The following is a 22,518-nucleotide window of genomic DNA, read 5'->3' on the forward strand; positions in this document are numbered from 1 at the left end:
TCAAATAAATCTCAATTTGTTATAATTCTCAGATTTTTAGTCAGTTTATATTAAAATGAATATATATAAACAAACTTGGATGGTTTCGAATAAAGGCATAGTTAAGAGAATACAATTCTTGGCATCAGAGCTGCTTTTGCTTGCGCTATTGAAGAAACAAATTTATTTATATTCAGCTATGAAATATGAATTTTATTTTATAATGCCAAAATGAAGCCTTTTGACTCTTCTTTGATAATTACTTTTTAATTTGACTGCTGTGCTGTTTGCTTATGAAAATCAACTGTCTGTAAACGGGATTGCTTTGGTGTCGATTGAGGTTTCTTGCCATTTTAAGGGTTATATGACCGATCTCTGATAAGAAACAACAGTTTTTAAACATTCTGAATTAAATTTTATAAACAAATATTTTAAACAAAAAAAAAATCCACCCATTAATTTTTTTATAAATTTTTAATTATGTAATTTTTAATTAGTAAAATGTTTTCTCAAAACATTTGTTTATAAAATTTAACTCAGTATGCTTTGGCTGAATATTTGGTGGTTCAGCAAAATTTCAAAATGAATATTCAATGCTCTTTGGCCAAATCATGGTATGGCACATCCCTAGTTCGAAATGCTTGAAGCCATCTAGAAAAGAGTAGTGTGGTGAATTGATAACTCTCTCTCTCTCTCTCTCACGTTTCCTCCAGTTGCTTTCTCATTAGCATTCCTTTCTGTTTTATACTTCTGATGTATTTTCATGTGATATTGTTCTGCTAAACCACCACATCTGTTGCTTTAAGCAACAGGTGTGGTGGTTACTGTTGAACATTCATTTATTACAGCTACTGTTCAACATTCATTTACTCTATAGCTTCAAACGTACCAAAGAAATGTTTCTTCTTTCATTTTCTCTAGGCTGTGCAACAGCCTTCCCTTTGCTGTTTTTTCTAGACTTATAACCTTCAGCTGTTGCAAGAAACACATACAGATTCCTACTTTCTTCTTAACTGCACATAGCACCAATGTGCTACAACAGCTATTATGTGTGAATTGATTTAAAAAAAAACACAAAAAATTTAGTTTTATGGAAATGGATTTCTGAATTAATCCTTGGCCTACACAAGTGACCAAATTCATCTTTTTCACAGTATAATATATATATATGTATAATATGTATATAGGGTGATCAAAATTAAAGTATCCCTGTTTAAGGCATTGTGGAGCATCAGCCATTGATCCAAATGCTGTGAAACTTTGTAGGAATACATTGTCTACTTGGTTGTCTGAGTGGTTAGTGTATCTGCTCTCCAACTAAAAGGCTGCAGGTTCAAATCCTGCCATGGATATGGTTGTTTACAATTGTCTGTGAAAATACTAGTGGTGGTGGTGTGGACAGTAGATGGCATTGGTGAAGATCATGAGGTTTGCTGCATTTGGTGGATTGAGAGGTGGAGACAGAATTGTAGAGTAGGTGCCCTCCCTTGGTGAGCCTTTGGACTTCTTGGAGTATTCACATAATAATAATTGTGCATCATGCAGAAGCAATATCTGAGGAGAGGGAAAAAAGGTAGTTCCAAAATTCGCCAGCAGGGCATTGTAACACCAAATGCATAGAATTTGCATATCACACAACTCGGCAACTGCCAGCAGGGTTTATAATGGACACAGGATATTTCCCTTCATTCTGGTTGTTAGTGCCATCACTGTCCACAGTGATGATCCTAACCTTTCCCCAACATGCTTTGCTCGTGAAGCTGTACTATCTAAGCAATTGCAATGTTGTTACTGCATTCCACAAATTTCATCACCTGAACAATTGTTGATGAGTTCCATTATCTCCATGTGCTATGCAATGAATGATCAGTTGTTTTGAACAAATGGAATTGTTGGAGCTGGACTTGACAGAGGTCACAAACTGATCAGTTCACAGCAAGTGAATGAAATTGCCACTGCCATTGTGGAGCAGGTCATGAATGACAGCACTGCTTTCTGCAGTGCATGTGCTGTATCAAGACACATGGATGTGCTTTACACAACTATCTGGAAAATTCTATGGAAGATTTTGCATTTCTAACACACATAAGATAACCTCGACATAGGAGTTGCACCTGCAAGAATTTGCAAACTCAACTGACATTCACTTTAACATTCCTCGCTTGAGTGGAGTTAGGTGCTGCGTGGCAGTGGATAATTTTGTGGAGAGATGAGGCTCACTTTCACCTGAACAGAGCAAAGAATACTCGCAAATTGCCAGGTATGGGCTATGCAAAACTTGCATGCAATTCAACAAATTCCTTTGCATTCATCCAGCTTCATTTATCATTGGACCATTCTTCTTTGAGGACATTTGCCTGTTGGGTCCTGTGACCTGCTCATGCTAAGATGTATCATGATGTGATAAACAATTTTGTTGTGTGAAAGTTACAGCTGTGATTGTGCATGGAGTGAATCATATTGATGCATGGTGGGTCCTTCCACACATTGGTTGATCCATACGAGAGGTTCTCTGAGAACGTTTCACGGAAGCCAGAGTGATCAGCCATATGTTTCCCACTGCATGGCTACCTTGTTCACCTGATCTAACCCCTGTGACTTCTGGCTCTGGGGATTTCTCAAAGACAGTTTTATCAGGATCATCCTGACAACTTGGCAGCAAGTTATCAGGATGATCCCAAAAGTTTGCTGCCTCTCAGTGCTGCCACTGAAAGGCAGAAAAATACAGCATGTGTGCAACATAAGTCATGACCTGATTTGTATTCTGCTCTTGAACACACTGTGCAAAGAATGCAGTTTGTGGCATACTGGAAAGCACTGCACATTGAACAGTACGGTCTGTGAATGCATAATGGAAGCTAATAAAAATGTGTTATATGTGCTTGCCATGTCTCTCCTTCTTACACACAGAAAAATTACCTACATTCAGTACACCACAGTGCCACATGTTGGTGTATTTTGGAACTACTTTTTTTCTTGCATATCACTTCTGCATGACACACAATGTATTCCTACAAATTACTTGCTTATATTTTGCAGGATTTTAAACCCTGCAAATATAAGCAGTATCTTTTACAGCACATATTCTGGTCCAGTACAAACACAATGAAGAAATTCAGATTGCAACAGACAAAAGATCTAAAGTCAAATTTAGCATGCTCTAATGTTGTTAGTTTTTACATTTGTTAGTTTTGCACATGCAGCTTTCTCATGGAAGAGCGGAGAAGGCTCGTGGACCAACTGACACATGCTATGGGCTAGAGCTGCTTCCTTCCTATTTTTTTTCCCCTTGTAAAACTCTCATTTGAAAATAAGTTTGAAGTTGATTTGTGTACATAGGTATTTCAATAATGGTAATTAGTGAAATAAGAATAGAATTGTACAAAACATTAAGGTATATCTGTTTCAGCTGATCATGGTATGTCACGACCATTTAAATTTTTTTTTTTTAGACTGGATCTGGCAAAACCTACACAATGGGTACAGGATTTGATATAAGTGTTACTCATGAAGAAAGAGGCATAATTCCCAGAGCAGTAGAACATCTCTTTCATGGAATTTCTAAAAGGCAGCAGACATCTAGAGAAAAGGGTGATCCAGTTCCTGACTTTAAAATTAATGTGCAGTTTATGGAGGTATAATAACAGTTAGGGTTAAATTTTTGATTTTGCAAGGGGGAAAAAAAAGGAATTTGATACAAATTATTTTATTTTATTTTTTTTTAGCTGTATAATGAAGAAATAATTGACCTGTTAGACCCAGTGAAAGAACTAGATGAAAAGGTAAATTTCATTAATTTGAATGATCAAAACTTAAAATTGAAGTAAAAAACAAATAGGAAAATGTCTGTGAGATGGTAAACCAGGCTAAGAGAAGCGGGGGGGGGGGGGGGGAGGATCTGGAAAGTTCTGATAAACACCTAGAACAAAAATGATATTAAAGCAACTGATAAGAAAGAACATATATTAAAACCCCATAACCCCAATGTTTCATCAATTTGTAATAGTTTGTTTTTCTTTTAGGATATATAAGAAGACATAAAATTAATCAATTTTTGCTCTAGGTGTTTATCAGAACTTTCCAGACCTCCCACCCTCTGATATATATATATATTAATAAAAGCTTAATTACAATTCTTGTGAAGTTCAGATTTATTTTTTGACGTTCACCTTCTGCACTTTTTTTAAAAATTAAAAAAAAAAAAATCTATGAAACATAGATACTGCTGCTGATTAGATTGGATGTTTTTAAACCATTTCTTTATTCATACAAGTGTATTTATAATCTCAATTTAATTTTTAATTTAGTACATTCTGTGAATTCTCTTGAAAGCCAGTCATAGTAAATCACTATGACTGGCTTTCATGTTAGATAGTATAATGAGGCAAATATTGGACACTGGAAATAGTGGACAGCCACTGTCCACTATTTCACTTTGTGATTGCTCAAAATATTTGTTTTAAAAATTTTTAGAATTTTTGACTTTGTCTGTTCCAACAATCTCATCTCCATGTTGCTTACCATGCTAGGCAGTAGTGCACTTGCACAAAGTCTGTACTTCCAAAAAGGTATTTGAATTAATGAGAGAGAATAACAGAACAGCTGTTGCCTTGATTAGAATGGAGATGATGTTCTTAAAAGTTTGGAAGCTTAGGGAGAAATAGTTCAAAGGAATTCTTAAGCCAAAAAGGTTGGAAAGAGTGTTATGAAGGGAAACCGTTTTCCCAAAATTATCCAATGAATTTCTTTTAAATGAAGCTAAGATGTAGTTTTATCTAACTACATCTTAGCTTCATTTAAAATAAATTCATCTAAAAGTGATTTATAGTTTCTCCCAAAGCAGCAGATAGTTCCTTTTGATATGTTAAGCAGCAAATGTATAGTTAAGCACTGTAAACCTGAAAGAGATGGATTCTTTTTGTATTCAAGGATAAGGAAGTTTCTACAAGGAAAAAAGAACTTTGAAATTATCCTTGTATTTCAACGAAATAGAAAAGGAACTGATATTGTCAAGAAGTGTACTTTCTTTTTTTAAGAAAAGTTACTCACAAATTTTCTTTTTGTTTTCAAAGAAAAACAGGTATGAGCTAATTAGATTTCTATGGTTATCTTTAAGAGCAGAAGAAAATCTGCCTCATAAGTTTGAAGTTTGTGTGTTCTCATCAAATCCTGTGATCTTGCAGAGAAGCAATCTTGCGTGATGTTTATGTTCTTTGTCTGATATTAAGTTTGTGGGCCTTTTTCTCTTTAGGAGATAAGATTTTATTTATAATGCAAATTTGTGTATAGCACTTGTGAAACATAAATATATTACACCACTTTTAAAGTAATAGCATAAATTTATACTAACATTAATGGTTTGTAAATAAAGATATATTATTTTTATAATTTCTTTGTCTCTCACTCAATCTCTTAAGTTAATTTATTATAATAACTAAGATCCCAGATCTGAATCTGTGATATTAACTACTCAGGCAGGTCAACTTTATATAATGACAACCAGGGAAAAGCCACAAAACATGCTTTAAGTTAATCTCAGATTGCATCTTTCCTAAGGTCATGCTTTTCTATGCATACATAGTGATTTAAATAATGGCGTTAATCTCGTTTTATTTGATTATTTTAGGGTAAAAGGTCACATATTAAAATTCATGAAGATGCTAGCGGATGTATTTATACTGTTGGAGTTACAACTAGATCAGTTCTTTCAGTTGAAGAGGTAAGTTTTTTTTTTTTTTGCATGTAAATATGTCCTTTGAGAAGTATTGAATTAAGTATTATAATTTGTTACGCTACTCATAACATTGTACTTCATCTGTTAATTCTGTTTAGCTAACATTCAAATTCAGATTGATATTTACATCAGCAGTACATTTCTTGTTCTTAGTTTGTAATCCCTCTGTATATTGTTATGTAAGATAGTGGTGTTATACAGTTACATATTAGTCCCTTAATGCCATTCTCAGAGAAGATGGTGCTGATACTGTTATGTATTGTCATTTTCTTTGGCAACAAGTAAACATCTAAGATATTATGTAGATAGATCAACAAGAAATATCCTTTACAAATGTTATTTCTTGTTAATTTTGCCTTAAAGTGGTCCATTTTGACATGTACTATTTTGCAAATGTACACATCAAGTATTGATACAAAATAACTCTTTTCTGACTACATAAAATTTATTGACTTCTTAAATTTGTCTAGTCATCTCAATACGATTTAAATTGGACCACTTTTAGGCAAAATTATGTTACATATAGCAACAGGCTCTCTACATTACTACATAAACTTAAAATGGCATTAGTCGTTGCTGCAATAATTTTTTATACATATATTAATTCTATTCCACACATGGTATGTTAGTATAGAATCTATAATACTGAATCATTAGTAGGGCAAGTTGGGAAGGGAATTGAGACAGCCTTCCCGTGCCCCCCTGCCAGTAGTGTTACCTTGTGGTACATTGTTGGTGCTTCAGACAAAAGAAGCCCCAGAGATGAATCACAAGTAATATGAAGCAAATGTCTCAAACAAGGCATCCAAAGATGCCAAGCCTCCTGGACCACTTACAACAACTATGATGAATACAAAGCTTAAAAAGCTCCATGCCGGCTCGATCGTCGCCCAGAATAACAAGGATCGCGTTGCTTGTTTGGGTGGAGGGTAAGCTTCGAAAAATAAGTACAGTCCCCCTAAACAACATTCTCTCAAGATATGTTCCCTAAACATAGGACTATCTGAACCCGAAGTCATTGCCAAAATAGCCAAAGACAAAGCAATTGATGTCTTCGTTCTCCAGGAAATCCATGTGGCTGACACACCACTCAATAGACTTAAAACCCAGACCTAATTCTCATGTCCTGTAACTGTCATCCCAAGCATGGCCTAGCAGCCTACATCTGGCCTGGCCTCAAGGACATAACCCAACATGTACCTGATACAGAATACTCCATAGGGTATTAAAGTTCAAAATACCACCATCTACAATGTCTACAAACCACCATCACAATCCTGGCCTGATCAGATGGACCGGCCACCACCTCACTCTGCTATCTATGTTGGTGACTTCAACTCTCATCACACCATGTGGGACTATTCCTCTAACAATCGAGACGGTGATAATCTAGTTAATTGGATGGATACATATAACCTGTATTTGATTTACGATGCCAAGCAGGAGGGCACTCTTCACTCAGCCAGATGGAACAGAACCTACACCCCAGATCTGTGCATAGTCAGTAAAGACTCTGAAGACCATCCTCTGACAACAACCAGAACCATTCTCAACAGATTCCCTAATAGTCAGCATTATCCTACACTAATCCCAGTCATCAGTGGAACACCAATTGTTAGATGGAACCTTCGCAGGTCCAACTGGTATGCATTTCAGAAACAAATCGAGCAGACCATTAGAGCAATTCCACCCACTCCTAATTGCTATCCTAGATTTGTTAAACTAATCAAACTGCAGCCAAAGCCTCTATTCCTAGAGGCTACAGAAAACAATATATCCCATGATGGAGTAGAGAAACTGAAGAACTTTTAGCCAAATACAAGGAAACCGAAGACCCAACTGTTGCTAAGGAGCTCATAGCAACCCTGGATAAAATCAGAAGGGAAAGCTGGATCTCAACCATCCATGAACTAGATTTCACCACATCTAGCCGGAAAATCTGGTCACTTCTGAGAAAATTAGGTGGGGCAGAGCCAACAACAACAAACAAAACAACAGAGATAACTCCTGATCAAATGGCTAATCATTTATTGAAAACCTCCATGATTGCCGTGCAGTCTTCCATCAGATAAATCCTGAAGATGGGACCCGAGCTTCCTGAACTTGTACATCCAGTATCTCGGGAAGAGGTACAGGTAGCCTTAAAACTCGCCAAGAATGGCAAGGCTGCAGGAGTGGATGGTATCCTCCCTGAGTTTCTAAAACATCTTTGTCAACAAGGCCAAACATAGCTTTCCGCCCTTTTCTCAGACATTATGACTGGTAAACTACCAAACCTGTGGTGGGAATCCAAAATAATTGCCATGCCCAAACCAGGGAAAGATCCAAATGAAGTAAAAATCTACGACCTATCTCCTTGCTTTGCTCCACCTTTAAGCTCTTTGAAAGAATTCTCCTTAAAAGAATTTCACCACTCATCGAAAGAGCACTCCCGACTGAACAAGCTGGCTTCAGGCCAGGAAGAAGTTGCTGTGACCAGGTCCTGGCCCTGACAACATAGATCGAAGCAGGCTTCCAGAAGAAACTGAAATCTGGAGCTACTTTCATTGACCTAACATCAGCTTATGACACACTCTGGATCAGGGGCCTCCTCCTAAAGCTAGGAAATATAATAAGGTGCAAAAAAACTTTCCAGCTTTTTGAATCCATTCTCTCCAACAGAAAGATCTGGGTCCATATTGGCAGAAAAAAGAGCAGGCCCAGATTCCTTCACAACAGTCTCCCACAGGGCTCTGTGTTATCCCCTTTACTTTTTAACATCTACGTGTACGACTTACCACATACCAGCTCAAGCAAGTATGTGTACACTGATGACCTAGCGATCCTACATCAATCTACCTCCTTTGCCAACCTGGAATCAACCTGACCTGAACATCCTGGAAGAGTACTTCAAGCAGTGGTACTTAAAGCCAAATCCAACAAAAACTGTCCACAGTATTTCACCTGAACAATGCTGAGGCGAATTGACACCTCAACCTTTCTTTCTGTGGAAAAAATGGTACAACATGAGCCTCGCCCGGAATAACTTGGAGTGAGCCTGGACAGAAGCCTAACCTATAAAAGGCACATCGCCAACCTATCCAACAAAATTTAAACAAGAAACAATATCATTTCAAGGCTTGCTGGAACAGCCTGGGATTGTGGTCCAGAAGTCCTAAGGTCGTCTGCACTAGCCCTTGCATTCTCTGCAGCAGAATATTGTGCTCCTGTCTGGGAAAGAAGTGCACACACTAACATTATAGACCCCTAGCTAAATTCTACCATGCACACAACTAGTGGGACAGTGAGAAGCACCCCTCTCTCCTGGTTGCCTGTCCTATCTAACATTGCTCCACTAAACATATGGAGAAGACAAGCCTCGATTAAAGAATTTAATAAAGCATTGAGCAACCCACTCCTGCTTCTGCACTAGACTCTTATTAATCCACCTGGTCTTCGCCTAAAATCTAGAAAGCCTCTCTGGTCCATGGACAAACTCTCTTCAGCTGCCCTGACATGTGGAGAGAATACTGGTCCAACAATCTCCCAACAAACAGCTTCCTGGTAGAAGATCCCTGTGCTCTGCAGCCTGGTTTTACTCTTCCTATGAAGATTTCGTCATCAATCAACAGGATATCAGAACTAACCAGGGCAGATGTGGCTACCTACCACACAAATGGGGGCTGTTAGACCATCCTTATTGTGATTGTTCTCCCTCGGCTCAGACGATTACTCCTATTGCGTACGACTGCTCAAGGTGCCAATTTCACGGTGGCGGCCTATGGGACATCCACAAGGTGACGGATGAGGCCTTGGATTGGCTTTCCAGACTGGATGTTGATCTCTAGTTGTAATTACTTTTTACTTTTTTTAAAAAGGAAGACTTGGAAAGCAGTTTGTGCCTTTTATGTAATGAACTTTTACATGTTAAGATTTTCATCATTTGTTTCTGGATATTATGATTGTATATTTCACTTGCCAGTTTTACAAAGCCATATGCATAAATAAATTAGTAGGGCAAGTTGGGAAGGGGAGGAATCAGATAATCTGGAACCCTTGCTCTAGATCAGACATTGAAATTTTTCAAGCCACTTTAAGTCCCCGATAAACAGTTTGCTGGTGATATTGCATATGTCAATGAAATTGATCTAATCTAATGAATGATGTTACTCTGCAAGAATGCTATTGTGAAACACCTTTTTTTAACGATTGTCTTAGGTAATTTTGATAAGTGGCATTTTTTTAAAATGCCCTTTTACTTGACTGAGCTTTGGCACTATGGGTAACCTAAAAAGATAGATGCATGAAATATATTTGTTCATCTTAAATGTACAGTGACACAAAATGGGAAATTTTAAACATAATTTGTCTTCATTTTTGAGGAAAAAGATTGGGAATGACATGTTAAGAGACTTAAGTGTTGCATAAGAAATTGGAGAGGTCATCATCAAATTCCTGATATGCATTTCATTTTAGTGTTCCTGCTTTTTTTCCTGCTGATTTTCATACCTGAAGACTTGTACTGGAGTTATTTAAGAGTATAATGTCATTTGTGTAAAGAGCTGAGATTAAAATCTCCAGTTTTGCTATCAGGCCTAATGATACTTTCCTTCATAATGATCTATGTGTTGATTAATAGTAGTAGCGACTGTGCACTCTTGCCTCACAAGGTTGTGAGAGATGGCATTACTGTAAATAACATCTGCTAAATGTTTTGGCAGATTGTGCAAATTCTGGATAATTTTTCTGTTTTAAAGATGGATCAATATCACTTTGAAAGCAATGAGTAAAAAATCACTATAAATTGCTTATTTAGACAAGTAACAGAAGATATCACAAGAATTTTCTTATGGTATGCATTTAAGCAAAGATTTTTATGATAAGAAAAGTGTCTGCAAAATTTATTACATGACCTCTGACATCAGAGCAAACCAAATATCACATGTCCATAACACTTTGCTTTACTTGTTTGTGGTAACCAGTGAAAGTTTAAGTATCTGAAAGTTTAAGTATCATAATTGATGATGAAAAGATAATTATGATACGATTCCAAAACTAGACAGGTCATCACACTAGAAACACCTCATCACCATTATAAGAGCCTTCTTAGCTCAGTCGGTATAGACAAAGTCCTTTGTTTGGAAAGACCTAGGTTCAATTCCCGTTTATGATGTGAGGAACCTTTATCTGGTCTCTTTTGACTAAAGGTGAATTAGCCAGTCTCATACAGTGTTAGAGGGGTTTTTCATCTGGAAACTTGGTTTTTTTTTCTCTCTCAGAACAGACAAACCAGCCCTATGAACACACATGGATCTACATTCATGAAATACATATTTAATCCCTCAGGAGGGCTCAACCCATCCTATGGGATGGGGGGGAACCCCATATGAAATAAATCGCCATTATAAAAATAATCCGAGAAAGAACATACAACAATAGGTAAGGTAATGTTTTGCCAAAATATATAACTTGGGTGAAAATAAAACATATGGCAGGGAAAGGAAATTAATGGAAATTGATGGGTAGTGACAGAAATATTATAAATTCTAGTTGTTTAAAAAGATAGTTGGATTAGAATTATTACCACTTAATCATCATCATCAAATTCCTGCCATGTACCCTCAAGGGGTGTACGGGAAATGACAGTACTACATGAAAAATTACATCATTACTAACTTCCTATCTACAATTTTCCTCCAAATCAGTCTGTTACTTGTCAAGACTCCAACATTATCAGATCTTATATTTCTATCGTCTAAGGCACTTTGTACCGTATCAATCCACCTATATCTTGGTCTTCCTCTGGGTGGTTTTCCTGCCAACCTGGCAGAGAACACCTGTTTTGCTAATCTTTCCTCTCCCATTCTATTTAAGTGACCATACCATCTGAGATTAGCTCTGCTAACGCATTCCTGGATGCTGACAATGTCAAGTTCTTTCCTAATATCCTCATTTTTAATATGATATTGCCATTGATGCCATCTGTTCACGCCTCTAATCTTTCTCAGGACTCTCATATCTGCGGTCTCTAGTCTTTGGTCAAGTGTTTTACTTCTGACCCAGCTCTCAGATCCATAAGTTAAAATTGGTTTGAACACAGTCTTGTATACAGCTAATTTAGTGTTCCGACTAATTTCTTTCTTATTCCATATGAATTTATTCAATTGACTTCCCACGATACCAGCTTTGCTGATTCTGTTGTCTATTTCTATATTTAGTTTACCATCTTCAGTAAAAATTGTGCCTAAGTAGCTGAAATGTTTTACTTGTTCCACAGGTTCTCCATTCACAACACAGTTGACATTTTCAATGATTCTGCCTATTTTCATTGTCTTTGTCTTTTTATTGCTGACCTTCATACCATATCTATTACAACAGCTATTCAATTTAGTCAGAGAATCTTGCAGACTTGTAGCGGATTTATTTAGAAGTATAACATCATCCGCATAAAGCAAAGAGCTGACATTAACATCTCCAATTTTGATATCAGGTTTAATACCACATTCCTTCATACTGTGATCCATATAGATAATGAATAACAGAGGGGATAATGTACATCCTTGTCTCACACCAGATTTAACATTAAACCATCTTCCTGTACTTCCTTCAATTCTAACTGCTGACTCACAACTCAAATGAAGACTAAGTATTGATTGATATAATGCCCCATTGACACCATATAACTGCAGCGTATTGAATAGCTTCTCTCTTGGCACCTTGTCATATGCCTTTTCCAAATCGACAAAACTTAAATACAGATCTTTGTTATATTCCCATGCTTTCTCGACTATTTGTCGTAAAGTGAAGATCTGATCCTGACAGCCTCTATTTGGCCTGAATCCAGCTTGTTCTTCACCAAGCTTTTCTTCCACAATTCTTCTCAACCGTTTCTCAAGTATACTTGCATAGATCTTGCCAGGAACACTCAGTAGGGAAATACCTCTGTAATTCTCACATTCAGTTTTATTTCCCTTTTTATATATAGGTACTATGAGAGCTCTACTCCAATCATCGGGAATTCGTCCCTCTGTCCAGGCTTTCTGAACTATGCAGTGCAGCCACTGTAAGACTCTTATACCACCATACTTCAGCATTTCTGGTCGAATATCATCTACTCCTGCTGCCTTTCCACATTTCAAGCCTTTGATGGCTTTTTCTACTTCAAGTATGGATATGTATTCCTGACTGCATGCCTGGTCAGTGTTTTTTATCACTGTGCTGTCATCACTGCTTGTTTCATTTAGCAGTTTTTCAAAGTAATTACTCCATACTTCAAGAATATCTTTTTCTCCTGTTTTCATTTCACCTTTATCATCTCTAATTCCTTTTACAGCACTCTTTCCTCCATTCCTAAGCTTCTTCAACAACCTCCAGAATATTTTGCCACCTTCTTGATATTTATTTTCTATATTCTTGCCAAAGTCCTCCCATGACTTTTGTTTAGCTAGTTTTACACACTGTTTAGCTTTCTTACATTTGTCTCTGTATTCTGTAAGAGTAAAAGCTGACTTATTTGCCAGGAATTTTTGATATGCTTTCTTCTTTTCCTTCACTGCCTCTTTAACTTCCTGTGTCCACCAGGGAGTTCTGATTTTTTTATCTTTGCACACAACTTCACCACATGCCTCTCTGGCAGAATCAATCAATGTTTCCTTCAGAGATTGCCACTGAATCTCCAAGGTTTGATTCCTGTTCTCAAACTCTTTCATTTTCTTTTCAATAATATTTCTGTATTTTAGTCTACAGTTTACATCTGAGAGCTGCTCAACTTTTATTCGCTTTAAAACTTTCTTACATGTTATTCTTTTCAATATGAAATTCAATTTTATCCTGCTCAAGACTAAATAGTGATCACTTCCAATTTCAAATCCTCTGTACACTCTGGTGTCCTGCACCAGGGAGAAAACATCACTATCAACAATAACATACTCAATGAGACTTTTCTTATTCCTAGCCTCTTCTCTCCATGTGAATTTGTGCACATTTTTATGTTGGAACATGGTGTTAGTAATAACCAGTCCATGTCCTGAGCAGAAATCCAACAGATATTTGCCATTATTATTAGCTTTGCTCTTTTCTCCAAATTTTCCCAAAATATTTTTGTATGTCTCACAATCATTTCCTACTCTACTATTTAGATCCCCAACAAGGACCAACTTTTCCTTTTTCATTGTGTCAGTTGCTTTTTCTAAAGCCTGAAAAAATTCCTCCACTTCTACCTTAGTAGAACCTTCTGTGGGACCATAGGCACAAATAAGTCTCATTGTACCAGTTCCCCATTCTCATATTTGCCCACATTACTCTACTTGAGACTGACTGCCATTCAAGAAGATTAGCCTCGTATTTTGTGTTGAATACTATGGCTACTCCTTCTTTTCCTTGATTGTTATTGCCTGAATATAACATTTTGTATTTATTGCTCAGAAAGATCTCACCAGTTTTGGTCTTTTTTGTTTCAGTCACCCCTATTATGTCGATCTGGTACTTATCTAATTCCTCAGCTAGCTCCATTTCTTTGCCATTCAGGCTTCTTACGTTGATAGTACCGATCTTTAACTCTGGTGATGTTGAGTTGGGGTTTGTTTTCAGATTTGTTCCAGTAGCTGACTTTTCGCTGTTCGCCCTGGTTCCCTGGCGAAAACAACGGGGGCCTTGTTTAACCGGGCGACGCCCCAGCCAGCATGAAATTTTGTCATGTTGTACCATCATTTTTTATTTTGGTTTAACCAATAAGAATACAATTTGGTCGGCTAAATCCCAAATTGCCAGCCCATCCTCGTTCGTTCAGTATCAAAGTAGATACCCAACAGGGTGCACCACGAGAAGGTGAGGATTGGACATTAGGTCAGAAGCCCTGGTCGGTTCTCCGCATTCCTTTAAAGGCTATGTGGAGGTCTCCTCTCAGTTATACAGCTTTGACCCTTAAGCACCCCTTAAGTATTACCACTTAAGTACATGTAAAACAGTTTGCAGTATCTTTTAACCTTCTAAATAGAAAATCATAAAATATTATGTAATAGTTAGTATTTAACATTATCAAGATGCATATGTGCATCTTGATAAATATGCATGTATGGAGAGCACAGTGATTAATTACATCATGATGAGTTGTTGAAAATCCAGTGTACTCATAACTATGACAAAGTGGGTCACCAACCTGAAAAACAGTATATCGAGGGATAATAACCTTATCTCTGCTTGAAAGTATTTTATTGAACATCTAAGTACTCTGAATGCTATTTCAAGGATGTACAATCCAAGTGGAGATTGATGAATTTGAAGTGTTCAAGATGTTGCAGAATCTTGCTGTGAATACAACCATAGGATTACATTATTATTTCACCCGCCATGGAGTCAGCAGACTCATCATGGGAGGTTAATTCAACTGACAACATATTTATTGTACTGAATCTTAAAATCTTTAACACTACTTGCATTAACAACACATTCTGGTAATGTGTTCTATTCGCTGACAGTCCTATATGTAAAAAACCTACTCCTCTTCACCACATTCTTACATAACTTCCAGGAATGGCCTCTGGTTTTTCTCTCGACCTCTACTGTATTTATAATGCTATCTAGATTAATCCAATAAAATCCTCTAACCAACTTAAATGTCTCTATCATATCACCTCTTTTCCTCCTATCCACCAAACTCTGCAATTCACATTTCTTTAACCTATCTCCATAGCCAGCATTCCAAAATACTGATATTGTGACCAAAGTAGTCTAAGTGTGATCTGAGCATTGCTTTATACAGTGACACAACCTCTTCATGTTAAAGTACCTCTTATAGAACACCACTATGATGTCTTTGCAACATTTGCAATATGTCCTCTACACTTCATTCTGTCAACCATCACTCTCAATCTCATCCACTTCCTGCAGTACGGCACCATCAGTATAGTATGCAACATTATATTTCTGAAATCCAAAATGCAACGTCTTGCACTTATTAATATCAATACTACAGCCCCACTACTTTGTCCATGTCAAGTCTATTCAAATCTTTCTGAAGGGAATTAATATCAGCAGTGCTACTTATAATTCTCCCCAACTTTGCATCATCAGCAAACAGCTGAAAATCCCCAGTCAATACACATAATATATCATTTACAAAGAAGTTAAACAGCAGGGCCCAAGAACAGAACCCTGAGCCACTGGTTACCCTATTTTTTGAGATACTGCTCCATCATACACAACTTGCTGGTATTGTTCAGAGAGCCAATTTCTGCTCTATCTAACTAATATACCATTTATTCCCATCCTCTGCAGCTTGTACACCAATTTAGCATGTGGTAATCTATCAAACGCTCTGGCAAAGTCCAAGAATATCACTGTATGTGATTTTCCCTTATCTAACACGCTTGTTACCTTATCATAAAATGCAAGTAAATTGCTAAAACCAGATGACCTACCTGTTAGAAATTCATGCTGGCCATCATAAAGAATGCTATGTCCATCAACCCAATCCTCTATTCTATTCCTAACCATTCTCTCTAACATCTTGACCACAGCTGCAGTTATACTGACTGATCTATAATTGAAAACTTCTATCCTAGAACCATGCTTGTGGAATGGTACTATTTTGCCTTATTTCCACTCCTTTGGAACCCTACCCACTGCAAGAATGTCCTTAAATAACCAGGTTAGGGGCATAGCCATACGTGGTGATATATTATCCATTCCCACAGCCTTATTAATATCTAACCCAGTCAACACCTTATACATCTCTGATTCTTTCACTTCCAATTCTCCTAATATTTGCCTCCCTTCTATATATTGCTCTGCATCATTTAACCAATATAATATACATCAATAAAGTGCCATTCAATAATTCCACTACATCCTTTGCAACTGTTATTCTATCACCCTGCCATAATTATTCTTTATCTTGCTTTGTCATATAGTGGAAAAATTCCCTTGAATTAACATTGGCCTGACCAGCCAATCTCATCTCATACTGCAGCTTTTATTTCTTTACCATGCTTGTCACCTTCCTAGCCTACACTTTATACTTTTCATGGATCCAATCATGGATCCATTACTAGCTGTCTTGTAACTTCTCCATAGCATTTCCTTTTCCAACACAACTTGCTTGATTTCACTGTTCATCCTTTCACTACTACTCTGTTTACTTGCTTAACCTTGGTCATTATACATTGCTTGTGTCAGATACAACCTTGTGAATTTCCATGCACTGTCAACATCTTTTCTGTTCAGCTCATCTACCCAATATACTGATGCTAACAGACTATAGAGCTTCCTATAATTGCTTGCTTTATACTTCCACATATATCCATTTTTGGCAGTAACCTTTTCTTCTTTCACCACCACTTCCCAAACAAATACCTTGTGATCACTCTCTCCAACTGGTGACAGTGTCAACACATCATTAACAGCTACATCCTGTGAAGTTATCACCAAATTCAAAACAAATTAAATTTTCTAGTTGCTTCAGTCACATGATGCTTAAGTTTTTTATCTCTCAGAAATTCAACAGACTTACTCTCTCTTTGTTCCCATACACTATCTCCTCTTTCTTCCATTTGTATTCCTGTAATTAGTCTCCCATCAGGATCACCTTCTTTTTACAAGCCCAACCAATTTGCCTAAACATTTTCAGTATTCTCTACATTCCCTGACCTATAACAGCATTCTATTAGATATACTAGCCTGCTGATTTCAACTTTACACCACAGAGAATCTAAATCTGTGTCTGCATTATCAACTTCCACACTTCGTGGACACAATTCCTCTGCAATCACTAACAGACTTTCCCCCTCTTCTTTTCATATTCCTATCCTTCAGGAAGATTATATATCCTTCCATTTCTATTCCAATTATCTTTGGGCATTCTGACTCAATCAATGCAACAAATACTTCTTACATTTGCATACAAACATAACAATCTGTGTCTTTGAGGCCATTCTGCCAGTACCAACATTCTCTATTCTAGCTGCTATATCATGCCTCTCTTTGATCTGATCACTCCCATTTTTCTCTGATCCTGACTCTGATTTTCATTCCTAACTGTTTCATCCTCACCTTTGTTTATTCCATCATCTTGTGCTGCTGTGACCACATCTTCAACCTTGTGTCCATCTTCCTCCTGTTGTACAATCAGTTTAGTTGTACAATCCTGCTTCACAAGTAGACTCTGATCATTTACTGCATTAACTTCTTGATTCTGTGGCTTCTCAGAAAAAAAACCACCAAACCCATTCAAATGTAATCCATCAACTTTAAGCCATTCCACCTTTCCTTCAAATTCACCCCATAGATTTGTAAACTGTGAACCCCTTTGCCTTACATCGGATACCTTTTACTATTCATTATCTCTGCTTTCCTTCTCAGTTCACTATTGTCATATCTGAGCAACATGCTAATGACTTTTCTAACAACACTTATCCTTTACCTGCTGCAACAACTTCAAGTCTATCAACATTCTTTTTTTCCCTCAACTAAGTCATTTGTGCCCACGAATACCACTAATTTTGATGCCTACTCTTTCCTTTTCATTCTGCATCAGTTATTTGTTATATTTTTCTACCAGGAAAGCATGTTTTGTGCACTTTATTAGTCATCACACCTCTAATGATAGTCCCCTTATAATGATATACGACTATCCTTTTGACTCTTTCTTTGCAATATTAACTTCCTCCTCATTCTCATCTGCCAATCTCTTCCTTAGATGTTTATTATCCTCTTCCAGATGTCTCATTTCACTAACTCTTACCTAAGCTCTTCTACTATGGTTCCGACTCTTGCTCCCATTTCTAATCGCTGTAATCTATCAAGACACTTTTCGCATATGTTAATGCTTTCCTTCTTTTCACCAAACAATCCACAAATCTTTCACATTTTTCGGTGCATACATATAGCAATTTTTGAAAAATCCAGGAGAACTCTCTTTGTACTGAAGCTTTCCATGCTGCCAACACGCACTTCTTTATGGATGCCATTTTCAGAAGCAGAAGCAATAAAAACAAACAAATAGCAAAACACAATATAAACAGCCAAAATTCCAACAACAACTGCTGAAAGAGACGCATCCAGACTGAAAAAATGCAGCACAATTTGTGATAAAAAGCTACACTATACATTAATTAAAAAATACTTTTTTAGCACAGTTCAAATCTACTGCTATGTTCACTAGAGCCATTCCTTGTTTTTTTTTTTGTTTGGTTAGTATTATTATACTTGCCAATAAATTATATTTTCACTTTAATCCTTTACCTAAGCTTAAGCAAACAGTTTGCTTGTTAAGTATCATCACCACCAGTCTACTTGTATATAGAAGCTTTTGCTGCAGCATGCCATCTTACCTTGCATACTTCCTTTTTGGAATGGGTATATTGCTATCAGTAGGATACTACATGGAACTCTGTTGCATAAATTGGAACAAATGGGAATAGTGTAAAGCTGGTAATATGGATGAGTCTTGCTGATGGACAGACATCAAAAAGTATATATGTGGAAGTTGAATCCAGGTGAAGTGATCAGCAGTGTGTCAATGGATTATGTACTTTGGTCATTTTTTTTTTTTATGTGCCTCCCACCCATGAAAAGTTGTGAACCTGTGGCACATCAATACTGTAGATGGGCTAAACATTTTTAAAATTATTTTTGTATTATGTTTATATTGGAATTTCTTAGGATCAAAGCTAGATAACTGGGAGATCTCTATTTGTCCTTTTAAAGAATGCAAAGAACTGACCTGGGATTCTGACTTAATGTCTAGTTCTCATCTGGTGTATGCCATTCTCCTTCCTTTGTTATCTAGGCAGGCATCTACTAATGGGATACACCAGATGAGAATTAGACATTAAGTCAGAATCTCAGGTCAGTTAAATTTGCAATTTAGCTGACCAAAAACAAAATGATAATACAGTATGATGAAATTTCATGCCAGCTAAGGTGTCTCCTGGTTCAACAGGTTTAGCACTATTTCATCAGGTAATCAGGAAAGCGGTTAGCCTATTGGCTATGTGCTTCGCAACCATATGCTTAAGAAAAGAGTGTCCTAGGTTCAATTCCTGTCGATGATGTGAGGAGCTCAAGGATCTTCCTCAGCTATAGCCAAGTTAGCTGGTCTTGGGTGTGGACAGCAGCCCCCCCCCCCCCCCCCCCAAGTTTATCTGGGTTTTTCAAAGCAAGCAGGCAAACTGACCCTGTGAACACACACACGGATTACCAATCATGAATTGTTCTTAGGGGATGCAGCAGAGGAGTGGTGAACCAGCTGCATTAATATGCCAGGAAACCCCTCATTAGGAGGGGACTCAACCCATCCTAGACGGATGAGGATAGGAATCAGGGAAAAACAATGAAAATTAGCTACTGCAATTCAACATTCACAGAATTCAAGGTAAAGTACAATCAGCATAAGAAGTATCAGTAGCAAACAAATGGAACTGGCAGTTGAAAGATGAAAACAGACAAGATTCCTCTAAATGACAAATGTAAGATGTTATATTCAGATAGTAGTGATCAGGAAAAGTAGTTGTGCTATTTATGCAGGCAATATCAAGTAATGATGTGGACAAATATCAAACTGGGAAATTTGAAAATAAGACTTATTTGTGCCTATTTTCCCACAAAGTTCTTTCAAAGTTCTAAAAAAAAAAAAAAAAAAAAAAAAAAAGGACAGAAATGTTTAAAATCATTAGAGAAGGTAGCTGGCATAAAAAAAGATCTAAAGAGTAGAATAGGAAGTGAATATCAGATATGTATATATAAATATATCTAATTGTATGGCCTTCCAAAGATACATAAAGAAAATACTTCTTTAAGGCCCATAGTTGAAAGTATCGACTCCCCTACATATAACTTTTTGAAATATCTCGCTGTCTCCTTGAAAGGCTTCACAGGAAAATCTTCTTTCATCAAAAATTCAGCTGTCTTTGTTTCAAAGATAAAAAACCTTAAACTCAACAATTCATACGTCGTGACAAGCTTCGATGAAGTGTCGCTCTTACTAATGTATCCACCCTCTTACTCTTCTTAGAAACAAGATTTCAAAAAAGATGTTCTCTTTACTTTCACATTGTATTAATTCAGGCTACTTCAGATTTGAGGGCAAAATTTACAAACAAAATAGCGGATTAGCCATGGGTAATCCACTGTCTCTGATACTAGCAAACATTTTTCTCGAATATTTCGAAAAAAAGATATTTTTTCTGCTACGCTGAAACCTAAAATTTGGCTCCGGTATATAGATGATGTTTTCCTGATATGGGAGCACGGCACAGACAACCTTCAAGTTTTTCTAAATCATTTAAATAACTTTCATCCCAAAATCAAGTTTACTGCTAAACTTAAAGAAAACAGTTCTCTGGCCTTCCTAGATATGAAGCTTATCAGGATGACTGATACTTTAAAAATCTCAATCTTCAGAAAACCTACACATACAGATAGGTACCCACATGCGTCCTCTCACCACTGTATACCACAGAAATTTGGCATCATATCCACTCTCGCTCATCATGCTAGTTCCGTATTATTAGATGAAGAAGAGCTCCAAAATGAACTGAAACATCTTAAAAGGACCTTCATAAATAATGGTTAATCTTCAAAAAGTATTAACAGACTACTATATCACCGTCATCAACATACTAATGAGGTTTCTACTAACCCCAGAGCCTGCATCTCTTCACCTTACATCAGTTCCCTCTCCTCCTAAATTGGCAAGAATTTTAAAGAGATTCAATATCAAAATGTGTTTCTCCACTTTACTAAAACTCCAGTCAATCCTAAGCCACCCCAAAGAGAAGCATCACCATCTTCACTTTCCAGGTATCTACAGAATAGTGTGTGATTGTGGTGAACCGTATTATGGCCAAAAAGAAAAGTCTGTCTTTCTCCATCTTGAAGAACACCAGAGAGACATCTCATATAACAGAACCCAAGCCAGTGCCCTCTCCAGCCACGTCTTGTTCTCAGTTAACTCCGATGATGAAGGCTCCAACATTAAATAGACTGGAATTTAACATCCAACATACACACGTTACGATGAACTAGAACGTTGCATCTTCGAATCAAAAGAAATAATCCTTGACTCCTCCCACATGAACAGCAATCTCAGTTAGTTTGCCAGACTCTCATAGGTCTGCCATTCAGTATTGGAGAACACGAGAAGTCATATGCTTGCATATGCATGACACTAGAACTCTAGCTCAGACTTCAGTTCAAACATAACTACAGTTTTTTTTTTTTAATGCTCTGTTATTGTAGAAATGCAATGTTTTTATAGTCTTTTATTTATTTTTATGTTATTATACTTGATGAAGTCGGCATTCCGACGAAACTAGTTGTGTGGATATATTAAATTTACTTGTTTCCTTATAATCTCGGAGTTCAGTCATTAGATAATAGTTAACATATATACACAGCAGAAATATTTTGGGAAAATTTGGAGAAAACAGCAGTACATAATAATAATATGTACCTGCTGGATTTCTGTTAATAACATGGACCAGGCATTACTGACGCCATATTGCAACATAAAGATGTTCAGAAATTCACATGAAGTGAAGATGCCAGAAATAAGTCTCATTGACTGTGTTATTGTTGGTAGTGATAACTTCATCCTGGTTTAGGGGTGCAAGAATACACAAGGGATTCAAAATAGGAAGTAATAACCAATGTTATTTCAAAGCCAAATATAGGAACTGTAAAAGTTTCGTATGAGATTTGACCAGAGAGCTTATGGGAATACGCTTTCTGCATTTACAAGTTGGCCTAGCTGGACTTTATATGAGAGATGATCACTATGCCCAAGCAGTCCATATATTCTCCTCCTGTCGGTCCATTTTGAAAAGGTT

General features: G+C 36.9%; 1 protein-coding gene across 1 annotated transcript in view; it reads left to right on the top strand.

Annotated features, from left to right (window-relative positions):
* The window catches only part of LOC150096717 (kinesin-like protein KIF21A), a 753,433-nt gene that overhangs the window by 62,295 nt on the left and 668,620 nt on the right, over positions 1 to 22,518 (top strand). The window contains exons 4-6 of the mRNA XM_090408696.1: positions 3,432 to 3,614; positions 3,705 to 3,761; positions 5,606 to 5,698. Of these exons, the coding sequence (XP_090264822.1) occupies positions 3,432 to 3,614; positions 3,705 to 3,761; positions 5,606 to 5,698 (333 nt within the window). The remainder of the gene's footprint in view (positions 1 to 3,431; positions 3,615 to 3,704; positions 3,762 to 5,605; positions 5,699 to 22,518) is intronic.

Source organism: Typopeltis vanoorti, chromosome 18, assembly GCF_054136105.1.
Source record: "Typopeltis vanoorti isolate ZY-2024b chromosome 18, IOZ_Tvanoo_1.0, whole genome shotgun sequence".
In the NCBI taxonomy this organism is placed as follows: Eukaryota; Metazoa; Arthropoda; class Arachnida; order Uropygi; family Thelyphonidae; genus Typopeltis; species Typopeltis vanoorti.